Genomic DNA, 15,045 nt, shown 5'->3' on the forward strand with positions numbered 1-15,045 from the left:
GCATAGCAATGGTAGGAGAAGCCATGTGCCTGTATGATGCGACCCAGTGATGTTGTGTATATGGAGAAGAGGAGGGGTCCAAGAACTGATCCCTGAGGAACCCCAGTGACAAGTTGATGTGCTTTGGATACCTCCCCTCCCCAGGCCACCCTGAACGACCTACCAGTGTGATCGGATTCAAACCAGCAAAGTAGAATCCCTGTAATGCCCAGTGATGAGAGGGTGGACAGGAGGATCTGCTGATTGACAGTGTCAAAAGCAGCAGATAGATCTAGCAGAATAAGAACTGGTGATTTAGAATCAGCTTTTGCAATCTGCAAGGCTTCAGTGACTGACAGTAGCACAGTCTCAATTGAATGGCCACTCCTGAAACCAGATTGGTTAGCATCCAGTTGGTTGCTAAGATATAATGATACCTGGGTAGGTTTTTTGAGCAGTGGGGTTACACGAGCCTGCTTGAATAAAGTGGGGAAAGTGTCTGTAAGGAGAGATGTGTTGATGATGTGTGTGAGTGCTGGTAAGAGTCTAGGAGAGATTGCTTGGAGAAGGTGTGAGGGGATTGGATCTAGAGGGCATGTTGTAGGATGGCTGGAGAGGAGAAGTTTTGATACTGACACTCCCGTCATGTCATTGTTTTCATGTGAGCGTGCGGCTTTGAGAGTGCTCTAGCCGTGTGCTCTTGTCTGCGTGTACTGTTTCATGTTGGAGCGTGGTGTTCAGATCCTGGCACTCATGTCTTGTTGAGTTTCGGTTTCGTGTCGGGGGCCGGACCCGTGCTGGCCTGGAGGAGAGAGGACAAATATGTTTAAAGAAGAAGTTAAAGTGGAGCAACATCAAAATATGATGTTTAGGCAAAATAAGAAAAATTTACATATCTTCATTCTGTTCAAAAGTTTACACACCTGGCTCTTAATGCATCGTTTTTCCTTCTGGAGCATCAGTGAGCATTTGAACCTTTTGTAATAGTTGCATATGAGTCCCTATTTTATGCCCAGATTGCCCACCATGGTTGCATTTATTTGATCAAAAATACAGTAAAACTGTAATATTATTAAATATTATTTGTATTTAAAATAACTAATAATTTTCTATTTTAATATATTTTAAAATGTAATTTATTCCTGTGATGGCAAAGCTGAATTTTCAGCAGTCATTACACCAGTCTTCAGTGTCACAAGATCCTTCAGAAATAATTTTAATATGCTCATTAGAAATAATTTCTAATGCTGAAAACTGCTGCTGCCTAATATTTTTGTGTAAATGGTGATACTTTTTTCAGGATTTTTTTGATGATTCAAAAGAACAGCGTTTATCTGAAATAAAAATCTTTTGAAACATTACAAAGGTCTTTACTATCACTTTTGATCAATTTAATGCATACTTGCTGACACACTATACACTCTAAACACTATAAACTGCATGAATAATAAGAATATTATGTTAATCTGAACACAGCTTTAGTGTTTCTCTCATTATTTAATTAGTTCTCAGAAGCAGAGAGAGAAAAAGAGGTTTCTTGTTGCATTTAAAGATTCATAAATGTTCACATTTAGCTGAATTCCCCTCTGTGCTGCAAACAGCAAATATGTGATGATCTGTTGCTCAGAGAACTCTTTATACATACTCTTGAGTACAAGAAAGTTCAACTAATCTCTCAAGTGAGCATAAGAGAACATAATGAGAGGGTTGTTTGTATTGCGTAACGTAATGACACAGCTGGTAAAGCAGAGAAAGTAGTTATAGTACTTTTATAAAGCAATTAGGTTTTTATTACTTTCTCCCCACTATATAAAAAGACAGAGAGGAAAAGGGCACAGGTCCCAGTATCCCACTTTTCTCAGTCAGTTGTTCATGTGTAGCTTTAGGTTTGCTTGGAAAAAGTAGCAACAGCATCCTCTAGTGGAAAAATAGCTTGAACTCATCTCACTCTGAAAAATAATTATCATGGCACAAAGAAATTAGAGAAGCCTTAGAGGGATTTTTGTGATGGATTGCTCTAAAATCTGCTCATTATTTATTCAATGATTTTAGTAATTAGTGATAAAGGTCTAATTAACACAATCAAACAACATACCTGTTTTACAGGGTCACGTATGTACTGAACCAGTAGTTCAATTAAGGTCTGAGATGGAAAAGATCAGGTGAATGCTAAGGATAATGACTTTCAGACGAGAGTGTAATTACAGTAAGTTGCTGGTTACCTGCTCTCCACAACACACGCATAAAGATAAAAACATCTTTTAATGTTAACCAGTCATGGACTTTCTGGTGATTAGAACCGTTTTGAACTATACAATACTTTTTAAACAGAATATTTTTAAATAATTTGAAGAGCTTTTGAACTATTTGAAGTCATATTAACTGTCAAATACAATAAAAACACCTTTTCAAAACATTTCACCTTAACAAACCTCCTTTTTTATTATTATTTCATACTACATTATTTCATATATGTTGTACCAAAATATTCAGTTAAAAATGTACTGTGTAGTTCAAAATGGTTAGAATTACCAAATAGTTTTAATGAGACACTATCTATTGGGTGACACCAATAAAATAATATGTACATGTATTAATATATATTTAAAATATATGTAAATATTTATAAATGTGCTGGTGTCTCATTTACCACCTAAATGTCTGTGGTGTGACATCTTAAAAGTCATTAAGGTCTAAAATGTATGCAAGATTAATGGTAAATTCTACCAAATCACAAATAGTACATACTGAAATAAAATGTCTTACATGAGTCCCGTAAAGCCTTTGAGGCAGCCGCAGAGGAAGGTGTCCCCCACAGCCTTACAATCACCCCCATTCTGACAAGGTGAGGGCACACAAGACGTCACCTCCATCTCACAGCGGGACCCCATGAACTGTGGCAGGCAGCTGCATGAGAAGTCTGGGGACAAATACAATGAGAAACAAGACTTATAAGACAAAGCTAATACAGAGGTAATGACTCAAATCTGAACAACTGACCATTATTGACGTATTGATGGTTATATGCACTTTCTATTTCTCACCACCAGAGGGCAGCTTTGTACAAGAAGCTCCATTCTGGCACGGCCCACCGAGGCACGGATCAGGATATAAAACACATCCCAGCTTCACATCACTCAGCCCAGCTACTTCTGCATACCGGCTCCTCTTATTCTGAAGTGGGAGTTCATTTCCATTGAGCATGATGGACCCGAGACACCCCTGGAAGCCTTCTTGTGCCCGTGGGGGCCTCTGGCCGCCTCTGCCCACTGGTCCGTGCAACACCTGAGCCCCAAAGAACAGCGATCCGTCTGCAGCCAGAGGCCAGATGCGGACAGGGGCCCGCGCAGAACGCCGACGCTCCATGTAGCTGTCGTCCAGTGAAAGGAGAGTGTAGTTACTGGAGAGCTCCAGGGTCACGGTGTGCCAGGACCCATCATTGATTGGACGTCCGGAGATGCCCAGTATGTCCAGTCTGTTGTCACAGTCCATCTGGAACCACAAACGCCCTTCCTCTATCTGAACAAACACAGACAACGACTCACTATAGGGTCACTCCGTGTCAACTCAACCAAAGGTCCCCGGATCCAATTTTTGATTTCGTTTGCATTTTTTTTTAAGAAAGATAAACATGTATAGCAATGAAAACCAAAATATGAAATATCAGGGATGTATGTTTACGGAGGGGGGATGGGGGCTCAAAATGACAATTTTCATCTGAGATTCAGAGCCAAAACTACTCCAGAGTTTGCAGGCCTGTAACTCAAGAAATATTACAGATATCTTAATGTACTTTTAGATTTCGGATTCTAACAAACTTTTCTTTTGGTATCTTCATTTTTAAGGCCCTATATGGTTCCATTCCAGCGATATTGGAATCTCAATATGGCTCCGGGAGTAAACTGTTCAATTGTACACGTTTTCAGTGGTCAAAAACCAAATGTGGGTCACTATGCATTCAGCTGATACTTTTTTCTTTTAAAGAGAAATGTCTGAAGAGCAATTGAAAGTAGAAATGTATCTTGTTTACTTCTATCAAAACAATTGCATAGAACATACCTGTCTGCGTACCATACATATTCTTTTTCAAAATTTTGCATGCCTGTAACTCAAGAAATATTAAAGATAAATCAATATGATTTTAAATTGTGGTTCTTAATATACCTTCTCTTAGGAATTTTCATTTTAAGGCCCTATATTGTTCAGTCCCAGAGATATCAGGATCTCAATTCTGTGTCCAAATGGTTGAATCCTACCCATTTTCAGTAGTTGAAAACCAAATGTGAATTTTTGTTTACCTAGTTATGACTGTTGACACTGCAATTATGCAAATAATAACAGTAACCCAGGGTTTAGGAATAGTGTGACATGTCAGATTGTGAATAACCAGGATTAATTGTTAACTAATTGTAATTGGTAAAGTATGAGCAATGTGAAACTTAAAATAAGATTACCCAGGATCCCATTTACTCAGGTTTCAGAATTACCCAGGGTTAACTATTTCAAGTGTGAGAGAGCTTAAATGTTTCAAAGTTTGAGGTACTATCAGAGATTCTGCCAAATATGCCCCTTATCAGTGGATAATACTTGATCTATAAATATGCGTTAAATGTTATAACAATAAAAAAAGAAAAATAAATTGTAAAAATTAATCCAGGTCAGACAAATCTTGGTTTATTGATGTGAATATAATGTGTGAGGAGAGCAATCACACTTCTCTATGAGGCGTGGGATTTGTTTCAAACATGTAGTTACGATACTGCATATTTGAACTCTTGGTAGCTTCAGAAGCTGTTAGAATGAACAAAATCCCTTTTTCTGTTTTTCTTAAAACAGATTCAAATATAGAATCTTATGAATAGACTACTGAGTGCAAGTTAATGAGCCAACTTGACCATTTCAGTGCTTTTTCAGCACTTAGACAAGTATGTTCTATGCAATTGTTTTGATAGAGGGAAACAAGTTAAAACTCTAGTTTCAACATTATTTATTCTTCAAACATTTCTCTTTAAATACAATAAGTATCAGCTGTATACAAAGTGACCATAATTTGGTTTTTGACCACTGAAAATGGGTCATTTTCAACAAGTTGGACATGAAGCTGCATTGAGATCCCCATATCTCTTGGATTGAGCCATATGGGGCCTTGAAAATTAATATTCCAAAATAAAAGTTTGTCAAGAACCAGAATCTAAAATCATATTGAGATATCTTTAATACTTCTTGAGTTACAGGCACGCAAACTATGGAAAAATAATATATATGGCATTGAGACAGGTCTGTTCTGTGCAATTGTTTTGATAGAGGGAAACAAGACACATTTCTAGTTTCAACATTATTTGCTCTTCAGTCATTCCTTTTGCAAAGAAAAGAAGTATAATATTTATGCAAAGAGCCCTATATCTCTGGAAAAGAACCATATACTGTAGAGCCTTAAAAATGAAGATACCAAAAAAATTGTTAAAACCCAAAATCTAAAAGGGCATTAAGTTATCTTTAATACTTCTTAAGTTACAGACAAGCAGACTTTGGAGAAAAAACTTGAAAAGTGCTTTTTCCCCATTTCTGAATAGTCACCATTGGCATATAATGCAACAAAGATTACTAAAGTCAACAGATTTTACTAATAGAGCTACCAATGTGTAAAAAAAACATAACAATGATGCTGCCATTTTGACCCCCCTCTACAAAATAGTGGATTACTCAGTAAATATACATCCATGACATTTAATATTCTGGCTTTCATTGCTATACAACTTAATCTTTCTTCAGAAAAAAATATTATTTACAAAATCAAAAATTTGAGCTGGGGAAGTTTCTGAAAGTTGGTTGATTTGATACAGAATGACCCAATAGCAAACACAACTGCATAGTCAGCTTGCAATGGCAGGTACAATATTATATAAATATAACAATAAATAATTAGTATTTTTTTTAATGTGAAATATTACCTGGATATGCATGTCATATTATATAATATAATACACGTAATGCTATTATTGTATTTGGTTTACTTCAGTACATAATGTTTTACAGAAAACCAGTAAAAACTATTTTTTTAATAAAATCAACATAAATTGTAATTACTTACAATGACGTGTACTTAATAAAGCCCCAAAAATGAATAAATATCACATACATCTATACATACACTACCGTTCAATAGTTTGGGTTGGTAAGAATTTTGCATTAATGCCAAATTAAGGATGCATTATGCATAATGATTTCTTTTGAACTTTCTGTTCAAAGATCCTGAGACAATTTCCACAAAAATATATATAAAAGCAGAACAACTGTTGTCAATGTTTTCAACACTGATAATAAGAAAGAAATGTATCAAATCAGCACAATAGAATGATTTCTGCTGAAAATTGGATGCTGAAAATTCAGCTTTGCCATCACAGGAATAAATTGCAATAATGTTTCACAATATTACTGTTTCTAAGCATCTTTTAAAAACATTTTTAAAAATATTAAATATACACACATAGATACAAAAAAAATATCTATACATAAACACTATATTTTGATTGCTGCATTATAGTAATGCGAATGGGTGGGATGTGTTTAATAATGTATATACAATCTAATGAAATAATGTAGAAAATAATGCATTAATCATATCTCTGTATCCATCTGACCTTGAGCAATGTGCAGGGGTCAGCACGTGTGTACATGATGACTCCTTGGCTCTGCAGCGTTCTGATTCTCAAGCCCAGCTTCATGTCTCCACTCCAGTCACTGTCCGTCACTCTGTATTTGATGTAACTGTTTCCTGCAAAGCTCAGAGATGTTTGGCCTGCCAGCACAGGTATGGAAATCAGTCAGTCAGTCAAAGGCTAACACCATATTTCAAAATCTGTTATTTATACACACTTTCACAAAAGATATTCGTAGAAGTGTTTGGCCTCAATCACGTATGCTGAAATTACATTTAATCATATGTTTGACACACCCTCAGGATATTCTACAAGCGGCAGCCCTTATTTGAAGGGAAATTAATGCTTACATAACTTTTACCAACCATATCATGCTAAAGGAAACGTCATTTTGAATTTTTGTCTTTTGTGTTTGTAGTGACACACTTCGAGCTGCCTGAGGGACTCAAAATAAACATTTCTATATGGTATCACTTGTATTATATACCATGCTACAGGTACATGCTTTTCCTCAAAGTAAAAGGGTGTTTCAGTATGAACAAAATGTCTGTGGACATCCGTTCCTTACATATCCAATGTTTTCATGCATACATCAATCTCCATTTGCTTTAATATGATTAAAAATATTGTGCAGTCACAGAATTTTTGTAAGTTTTTAATTTTTTACATTAGTAAAATCTAATATTTAAATAAATGCACTTGAATATTAAGAAAATATTTATTAGGTAAAACTCTATTCCCTTTAAGATATCAACTAAATTAATACACTATATAAAATATATCAAATAAATATACGTACAATGAAAATCAGCACTTCTCATTTATTTGTAATATTACCAGACGTCCTTTAGGGACAATATATACACTGAACAAAATTATAAACGGAACACTTTTGTTTTTGCCCCCATTTTTCATGAAAGATGAAAGAAAGAACTCAAAGATCTAAGACTTTTTCTATGTACACAAAAGGCCTATTTCTCTCAAATATTGTTCACAAATCTGTAAAAGTCTTAGATCTTTGAGTTCAGCTCAGGAAAAATGGGGGCAAAAACAAAAGTGTTGCGTTTATAATTTTGTTCAGTGTACATATCCTTTCCCATGTTGTAAATGTATTTGAAATCAGAAATCATTTTAACATCTTTCCTCATATGCTGCAATTAAACAAAAAAACATTTGAATATTAACCAGCTCACAACTCACTGTCACAATTCTGCGTAATGAAAGTGTTGTAAACCCCCTTTTTGAAATATGAAACATTGCTTTACCCAACATTACAAGTGGCCTTAAGCCAGAGTTTAAAAGGAGCAGCGTGAAAAGCCTATTTGAGTCTAACCTGCGCACTTGTCCAGAGTGTCAGGCAGACACTGGCAGAGAGATGGTGCTGTGGGGCCACTGCGCACACACTGCATGTCTGACGGACATGTTTGGCCATCACAGAGCTCCAGAGAAGATGGACATATTCCTCCTGCAGTGGGTACAAAAAGTTAGAAAACAAGCAAATGGAAATTCTGCCACTCAAGCTACTGTTTGAATTTAATCAACCAGGATAAATAATGCATACCATGAAATGCATCCTACAATAAACAGGGTTGCCAACTTTGGTTAACTGGTTGGAGTAAGATTTTGATGGCATGGGCAGATCAATTACAGGAACCTATATGAGGTTTTGAGGAAGCAATAATTCATTATTTATTTTATCATTATTTACATTATTTATTATTTATTTATAAATTCATTTTTTATTTTATCTTAATACCTAAGGTTAATGTTGTACAATGTACAGTTTTTAGAAAATGTTCAATTCTGAAATTCATGCTGTTTACCTACCTAATATTACTGAGGGGTACCAGCAAGTAATAATAATAATAATGATGATTTATTAACCGTTTTGCTGTGCTGAAAATCCTTTACATACACTGGCGCTCCTAGTCAAAAATCTGCCTTTTAAAAATTGCTTGTAAATCTCTTAATTATGCCATATTATCACCTCAATCTTTCAAAGATTCAATCTTTTTGTTTTCTTTTGTTAACACAGGTTTTTAATTTCTTTTTGGAACTGATTGGTCATTGGCCTCATTGATCTGAACTTATGCACCTCAGATTTTGAGTGAAAAAAATATATTTTTGGCAATATTTACTCAAAAACTGATTGACAGAAAAAAAGCCGATAAAAAGACTGAATCCAATATTAGGTAATAATATAGCATAATGAGAAATGTATATGCAATCTTCAAAAAAGTGCAAAAATTACCAAAAAAAAAGTTTTTTTGGGAAGTTGTTATACCCTGTGTGAGCAAAGTCAGTAGGTTTTAGTATAATGCAATAACATTAAATAGCATTTTCAGGAAAAAGAAAATCCTCTCCAGGTCAAAATGACCAGAACACAACATGAGAGTTAAGATTGCATTATAGTTACTGTTCCTATAAAACATACTTTCTTACGTAAATTTGATGTTCAACAAATATTTGATGAAATTTATAATATTCAATCTAAATGATCACTCATTTTTCTGTTACACTCTCTCTTATTGATACATATTTGAAGTTTAAAGTTAGCTTGTACTCGCTTGCTCTTACGACTGTTTTGCAAAATGGAAATACGCGTCTGACTTTGAAGTCATAACTCTTATAAAGAATATAAGAGTATAATGTAAGCAAAGTGCATTTAGCATTTTCTTGTTACTTGCCATGAGATTTAGTAAGGTTAGCATGAGAGTTGGAAAGCGTGTCTCATGCGAAATGTTCGAGAGTTGGCAACCCTGGAATAAATTTTAATCAGTTTTGCCAGTTTTATCATTTGAGACTGAAGCAGAGCACTAACCTGGGCACGTGCACGTCTCTTTTCTGCTGAAGCGTGGAGACACAAAACTCACTCTGGAGGTGGTGAAGGTGACCAAGCCGATGGGGTCGAGACTGAGGGTGAGCTCACAGACTCGCTCCCCACACTCAAGCTCTTCTGAGCAACTCTGATCCAGGACGCTGACCACCCTCAGCACTCCCTTTAGGAAACCCTTCGCTTCTTCCAGCTTGAGAGCCAGCTCTCCTGGACCCATATAACCCTCATCTGGAGTCTCCACGGCAAGGAGCACCTCCAGCTGACTGGAGCGACCCAGTGGCTGCACTCCCAAGATGTGGAGGGGGTCTGGTCCATCAATTACACCAGTCTCATCACCAACCAGTGAGGTACGGAGCACCTTCTTCAGCTCTTCCATATACACACCCACAAAATCCTCTGGGGACAGGTCTTGGAAACGTAGAGTCACTGCATTCTGCACCATCTCATCCGTGGCTTGCTCCACCTGGACACTAATGCCCACCATCACAGAAAACCTCCCATCACTGACTGTAGCGTTTAGGGAGTATCTGAAAAAAAAATAAAAAAATAAAAATGTTTACTGATCATTAAGAAGCAGGCAGGCAAGCACAAAAACACATACAGAAATGTGTAATGATGAGCCAATAGTATTGAAATTGCCATTTATATCTGCTAAATTGCAGATTATTAGAAAAAAGGGAGATAATTTCAAAATAGACGTGGATTTATTATTTTTTATGTATGAAAGTTTCTTTCCGTGATGGAATTAAGGAAATAAAAATGGTAATTGCAAATTTTTATCTCAATTCTGTAAACTTTGCAAAAAAAAAGACAAGCTTGTTTCTACTAGGAATACAAATTTTAAAAAGGTAATTGTGACTTTTATCATACAATTCACAATTTATCATACAATATCAATTCAATATCATACAATATTTTTCAGAATTGTGAGATGTTAATTCTGCAATTCTCAGAATTGCGTGAAAAAAGTCACAATTGTCAGATATAAACTCAAGTTGTAATTACCTTTATTTTATTTATTTTAAATTCCGAGGTAGAAATAAGCTTCCATAGTTATATGAAGTAGTTCACATTAAACAATTTTTAAAATTTACTTTATTTTGGCTATTTTTCAAACACTTTTTATGTCTAGATTTTTTTTTTTTTATGCTTGTCCTAGAATATTATTTATTCGTTTTTTTTTTTTTAACTATGATAGTCTAAACAAAGAGTGAAATAAACTTTTTATTGTGAAAATTATTTACATCAAATTACACAATTACTGACTGTGCCACAGCTGTCATTTCCTCCACCACAATTACATCAATAGTTTTTTTCCTCCGAATAGTTTTTATTTCATAATTGTAAAATGCAATAAGTCTGAAAATTATTAATTGTGTTGTCTTTATTTTGGATACATAAAATAGCCATAAAGCAATAATAATAATAATTAATTAATTAATAAAAATAGCATTAGGACGAGTTGAACATTATTCCTAGTGTAACTAGAGTGTGAAAGGGAGTGTGAGAGTGTGAAAGGGAGTTTTAGGGGACTTTATTTTTATATTAAGGTCCAAAAGCCAAAATAGCCCATGATTGAAGAAATACACATTTCAAATTAAATTTGTCTTTATTTTACCTTCCAGGCTCCAGGCCATTTAGTGCCACAATCTTCCCATCCTGTCTGTTGATTTTGAAAAGACTCTTTGTTTGTGATCTCTGACTGAAAGACAGAACATCATTCTCATCTCGGTCTGTGGCATAGATCTTCCCTATAATCCCGCCAGGAAACACATCTGCTGCCATGACAATGTTGATTTCCAGTGGGAAGGCCACAGGTTTGAAGAGGCTGTCTCCGATGACACGCACAAACACAAAGGATGTGGAGGACAGACGAGGCTTCCCTGAGTCACACGCCTTGTTGACAAGAACAAGAAACTACAACATCAAACTGAAGAAATGAATTCAGTCCCTTAGAAATGTCAGAGCAGCTACATGGGCATTTCTTCATCTACAGTTACTTTTATGTTGCAGAGGTTGATTTTTATTTAAACAGATTTCTCTTTCTGCTATATGAAGGTCACATTAAAGTTGCATAAGAACCTTTCTTCTATTTATTTAACTATTTAATTATTTCATAAATTAATTTTTTCCCAGTTATTATTATATATAGATTGTATTGTTTTATCCTTGTCCTAAACCCAGACTTTTGTCATAAAATATGAAAATCCATCATAAAAATATTAATTCTATTTAAAACTATGATAATCTAAACAAGGAGTTAAATAAAACCATTTTATTAAATATTAACAGTGTCAGTGAAGAGCATACTTGACATGACATAGGGGACCTGTGATATGTGAAAAAAAGAGAAATCAAGGTAAATTTTACTTCTGAACAGAATATTGTTAATTATAATTTGGTCAAATTATTTAAAAGTACAAAAATTATTTTGCTATATAAATTATTTATAATTAATTTAATATATATACAATTGGTTATGAAATTAGCCTTAGAAAAGCAAAGAAGTCAAACATTTCATTCTAGAAAAAATTGGTTTACGGAGGCCAGAAGTGTTCATAGTTGAAGAAACACCTGCAAATGAATTCTGTAATTCTGAATTCACTTTTAACTTTTTGAGCTGTTTTCTGGAGTTGCACTAACCTGTATCTCAAGCGTATACTCTCGTGTTGCATCAGGACCAAATACTCGGCTTGTCCGTAATTCTCCATTCTGGTCCAAACTGAAGGCATTGCCCTCATTTCCAGATACAATGCGAAACTCAAAAGGTGCACCATTTCTAGAGGAGTCCTTATCAGAAACTGACAGTGTGAGGATGGTAGTTCCTGCAGGCTTGTTCAGCTTGAGAAAAAAAAATGAATGATGGTCATTTTGAAATTCAAAAAAGGTCTAAATTGCAAGATTTTCATATTTTCTGAAGAAATTGTGAGTAATGCTTGACCATACAAAAGTTTATACAACAATGCTAGTGTGCTGTTGGTGGTTGCCCGGTTGTTGGTATGAATTTATTGAGTGTCCAGGGTAATTACTAGGTGGTTGTATCCTAGACCTAGTCAAAACTCCCACCCTAAATTTATATGATATTCCAGTCCATATATATGGCTCAGGCACTTCCTTTAGAGTGAGTCTAGGAGATTTCTTAGACACTTTATAATCCGCCAGGGGTAGATCATAAGTCACAGCACACCTCTCCTCTTCAAGCATTACAATTAATTTCCATATGGAGATGAGATACGTGCCAAAATGTAATACTTAAAAGCAGGGGAACTGTATTTCAATATTTTTGTTCCTTTTTACAATATATTACAATATTTTTTTATTTGCACCAAAATGGCTTGAAAGGGTGATTTTTTTAAGTACCCTTATTTTCCTTATTATCTATAAATGCTAAATGATAAGAGCAATACATAAAATATAACAATACAAAAATGTGTATATTTTCTGTTTATATGCACCAATATTAGAGAATAATAGTAGACATCATATAATAGTCATAAACTGCAATATTGACCAATACACTATTGATCATAGGTTTAGGGTCAGCAAGTTTTTTTGTTTGTTTGTTTTTTTTTAAGAAATTAATACTTTTATTCAAGGGTGCATTCAATTGATAAAAAAGTTACAAAAAATACATTTACAATATCACAAAAGATTTCTATATCAAATAAATGCTGTTCTTTTGAACTTTCAATTTATCAAAGAATCATGGAAAAAAAATAATCGTTTCCACAAATAAAAAGCAGCAAATCAGCATATTGGAATGATTTCTGAAGGATCATGTGACACTGAAGACTGGAGTAATGCTGCTGAAAATTCAGCTTTGCAATCACATGAATAAATTATACATTATAATTTTTAAATTAGAAATCAATTATTTTAAAATGTATTTAAAATTAATGTTTTATTTAATGTTTTTACTCTATTATTGATCAAATTAATCCATCCTTGACCATAAGAGGCTTCTTTGAAAAGCATTTAAAAAATCTTACCAACCCCAAACTTTTAAACAGTAGTGCATATTTTACTAAAGCATTTAAATACATTTAAAATGTCACACTTTGAACATTTCAAGTTCTGAATCGATGCAGTTTGAACTGGACAATTTGAACTCATTCACAAAATAAATAAATAAAGTTTAAATCAGAGATGCTAATAATTAAAACATCTCTGTTCTAATACTCATGTTTTATCACCACAAAACTAATCTGACACATTCTTAATGTTAAAAAACTATGCATTATATATTTTGAGAATATATCATCCAGTTATCCATCTCATCTAGTTCGGGGTTTGCTGAAATCCCTAACTCTAAGAATAAGCAACAGTAACATGTTACATATAGGTATGTTACAATGTCTATTGCTGCAAACAAAAGAGTTAAAACTTTCGCTCACACCTGAATAACAGCTGAAGCATTAGCGGGAGAGAAGATCGGCGGGTTGTCGTTCACATCAGCAATCTCGATATTGACATTCACAGTGGTTGACTTGGCAGGTGACCCGCTGTCAAACGCTTGCACAGACAATGAGTAGCTGGAGACCTTAAGCAACGGAGACAGGAGGATAAATGTCAGGCAAAAACAGTTCAGAACGACTCAACTCTCAACAAATGTCTTTTTAAAAAAAGAACAGGACTGTTCTCTCACCCATAGTCACTCAAAAGCCTCAATTTCAGCCCTACATTGCCTAATTAAAGACTTTATGGCTGATTTAAAGATAATTGGCCAAAATCATGCAATGTCTCAGGAGAGTGTCTCGAAGAGCCACAGTGCAGGGATGTCAAGATTCATTAGCCAAAGTAACCGAGCTCATTCCAAGGACTAACCGTCTCTCTGTCCAGTGCCTTGTTAACTTTCAGAAGCCCGGTGACAGGGTCGATCCAAAACTGATTTTCTCGGTCCCCTTTCAGAATGGAATAAGTGATTCGCCCATTGATTTGACTGTCCAAATCTTCTGCGAACAGCTGCACATAACAAACACAGATAACAAACCTATAAATGGAAGCATATTTGAGAGAAAAGAGGCTAAAACTCCCTGAATTGATATGGATCATGAAGCAAATTACACCCTCCTATGGTAAGTTATATTACAGCTCAAGTACACAGTGCAAATGAATGAAGTTCATTAAGGGGATTTATGTGAGCAATAAGCTTAATTATATGCTAGCTGTGAAATTGAAATGATGTCTGCAGTTAATTAAATGCCAATGAGGTGGCTCGGCTAATGAGAGAACTTTACCCTCGTGATCGTCTCTCCGATGGCTATGTCCTCGCTGATCAGAACATTGTAGATGTCCTCACTGAATGAAGGCGAGTTGTCATTGACGTCCAGAAGCTCTATGGTCACTATTGTTGTAGCTCTCAAGGGAGGCATTCCACCATCAAAGGCCTCGACATTCAAGAAAAAATCCTTGCAGAGCTCATAGTCAAGATCATCCGCCACAGAAATGATGCCTGAAATCATACAAGATATGAGTCAGAGTAAAGCCAATTAATTTATATGAATATGACAGACAACACACGTACATAACTTACATAAATACAATACAAAGCTCCTTGGGATGCATTAAAAG

The 15,045-nt window shown here is 35.0% G+C and overlaps 1 protein-coding gene across 1 annotated transcript in view; it reads right to left on the reverse strand.

The window, feature by feature from the left end:
- Nucleotides 1-15,045, reverse strand: part of LOC107701125 (protocadherin Fat 3-like) — a 67,087-nt gene that overhangs the window by 16,595 nt on the left and 35,447 nt on the right. The window contains exons 16-25 of the mRNA XM_016503064.1: nt 14,712-14,926; nt 14,299-14,436; nt 13,871-14,014; nt 12,118-12,315; nt 11,093-11,370; nt 9,460-10,001; nt 7,972-8,103; nt 6,621-6,778; nt 3,024-3,498; nt 2,746-2,899 (exon numbers count right to left, since the gene is read on the reverse strand). Of these exons, the coding sequence (XP_016358550.1) occupies nt 2,746-2,899; nt 3,024-3,498; nt 6,621-6,778; nt 7,972-8,103; nt 9,460-10,001; nt 11,093-11,370; nt 12,118-12,315; nt 13,871-14,014; nt 14,299-14,436; nt 14,712-14,926 (2,434 nt within the window). The remainder of the gene's footprint in view (nt 1-2,745; nt 2,900-3,023; nt 3,499-6,620; nt 6,779-7,971; nt 8,104-9,459; nt 10,002-11,092; nt 11,371-12,117; nt 12,316-13,870; nt 14,015-14,298; nt 14,437-14,711; nt 14,927-15,045) is intronic.

This window comes from Sinocyclocheilus anshuiensis, unplaced genomic scaffold (genome assembly GCF_001515605.1).
Source record: "Sinocyclocheilus anshuiensis isolate Anshui unplaced genomic scaffold, SAMN03320099.WGS_v1.1 scaffold907, whole genome shotgun sequence".
Classification (NCBI taxonomy): domain Eukaryota; kingdom Metazoa; phylum Chordata; class Actinopteri; order Cypriniformes; family Cyprinidae; genus Sinocyclocheilus; species Sinocyclocheilus anshuiensis.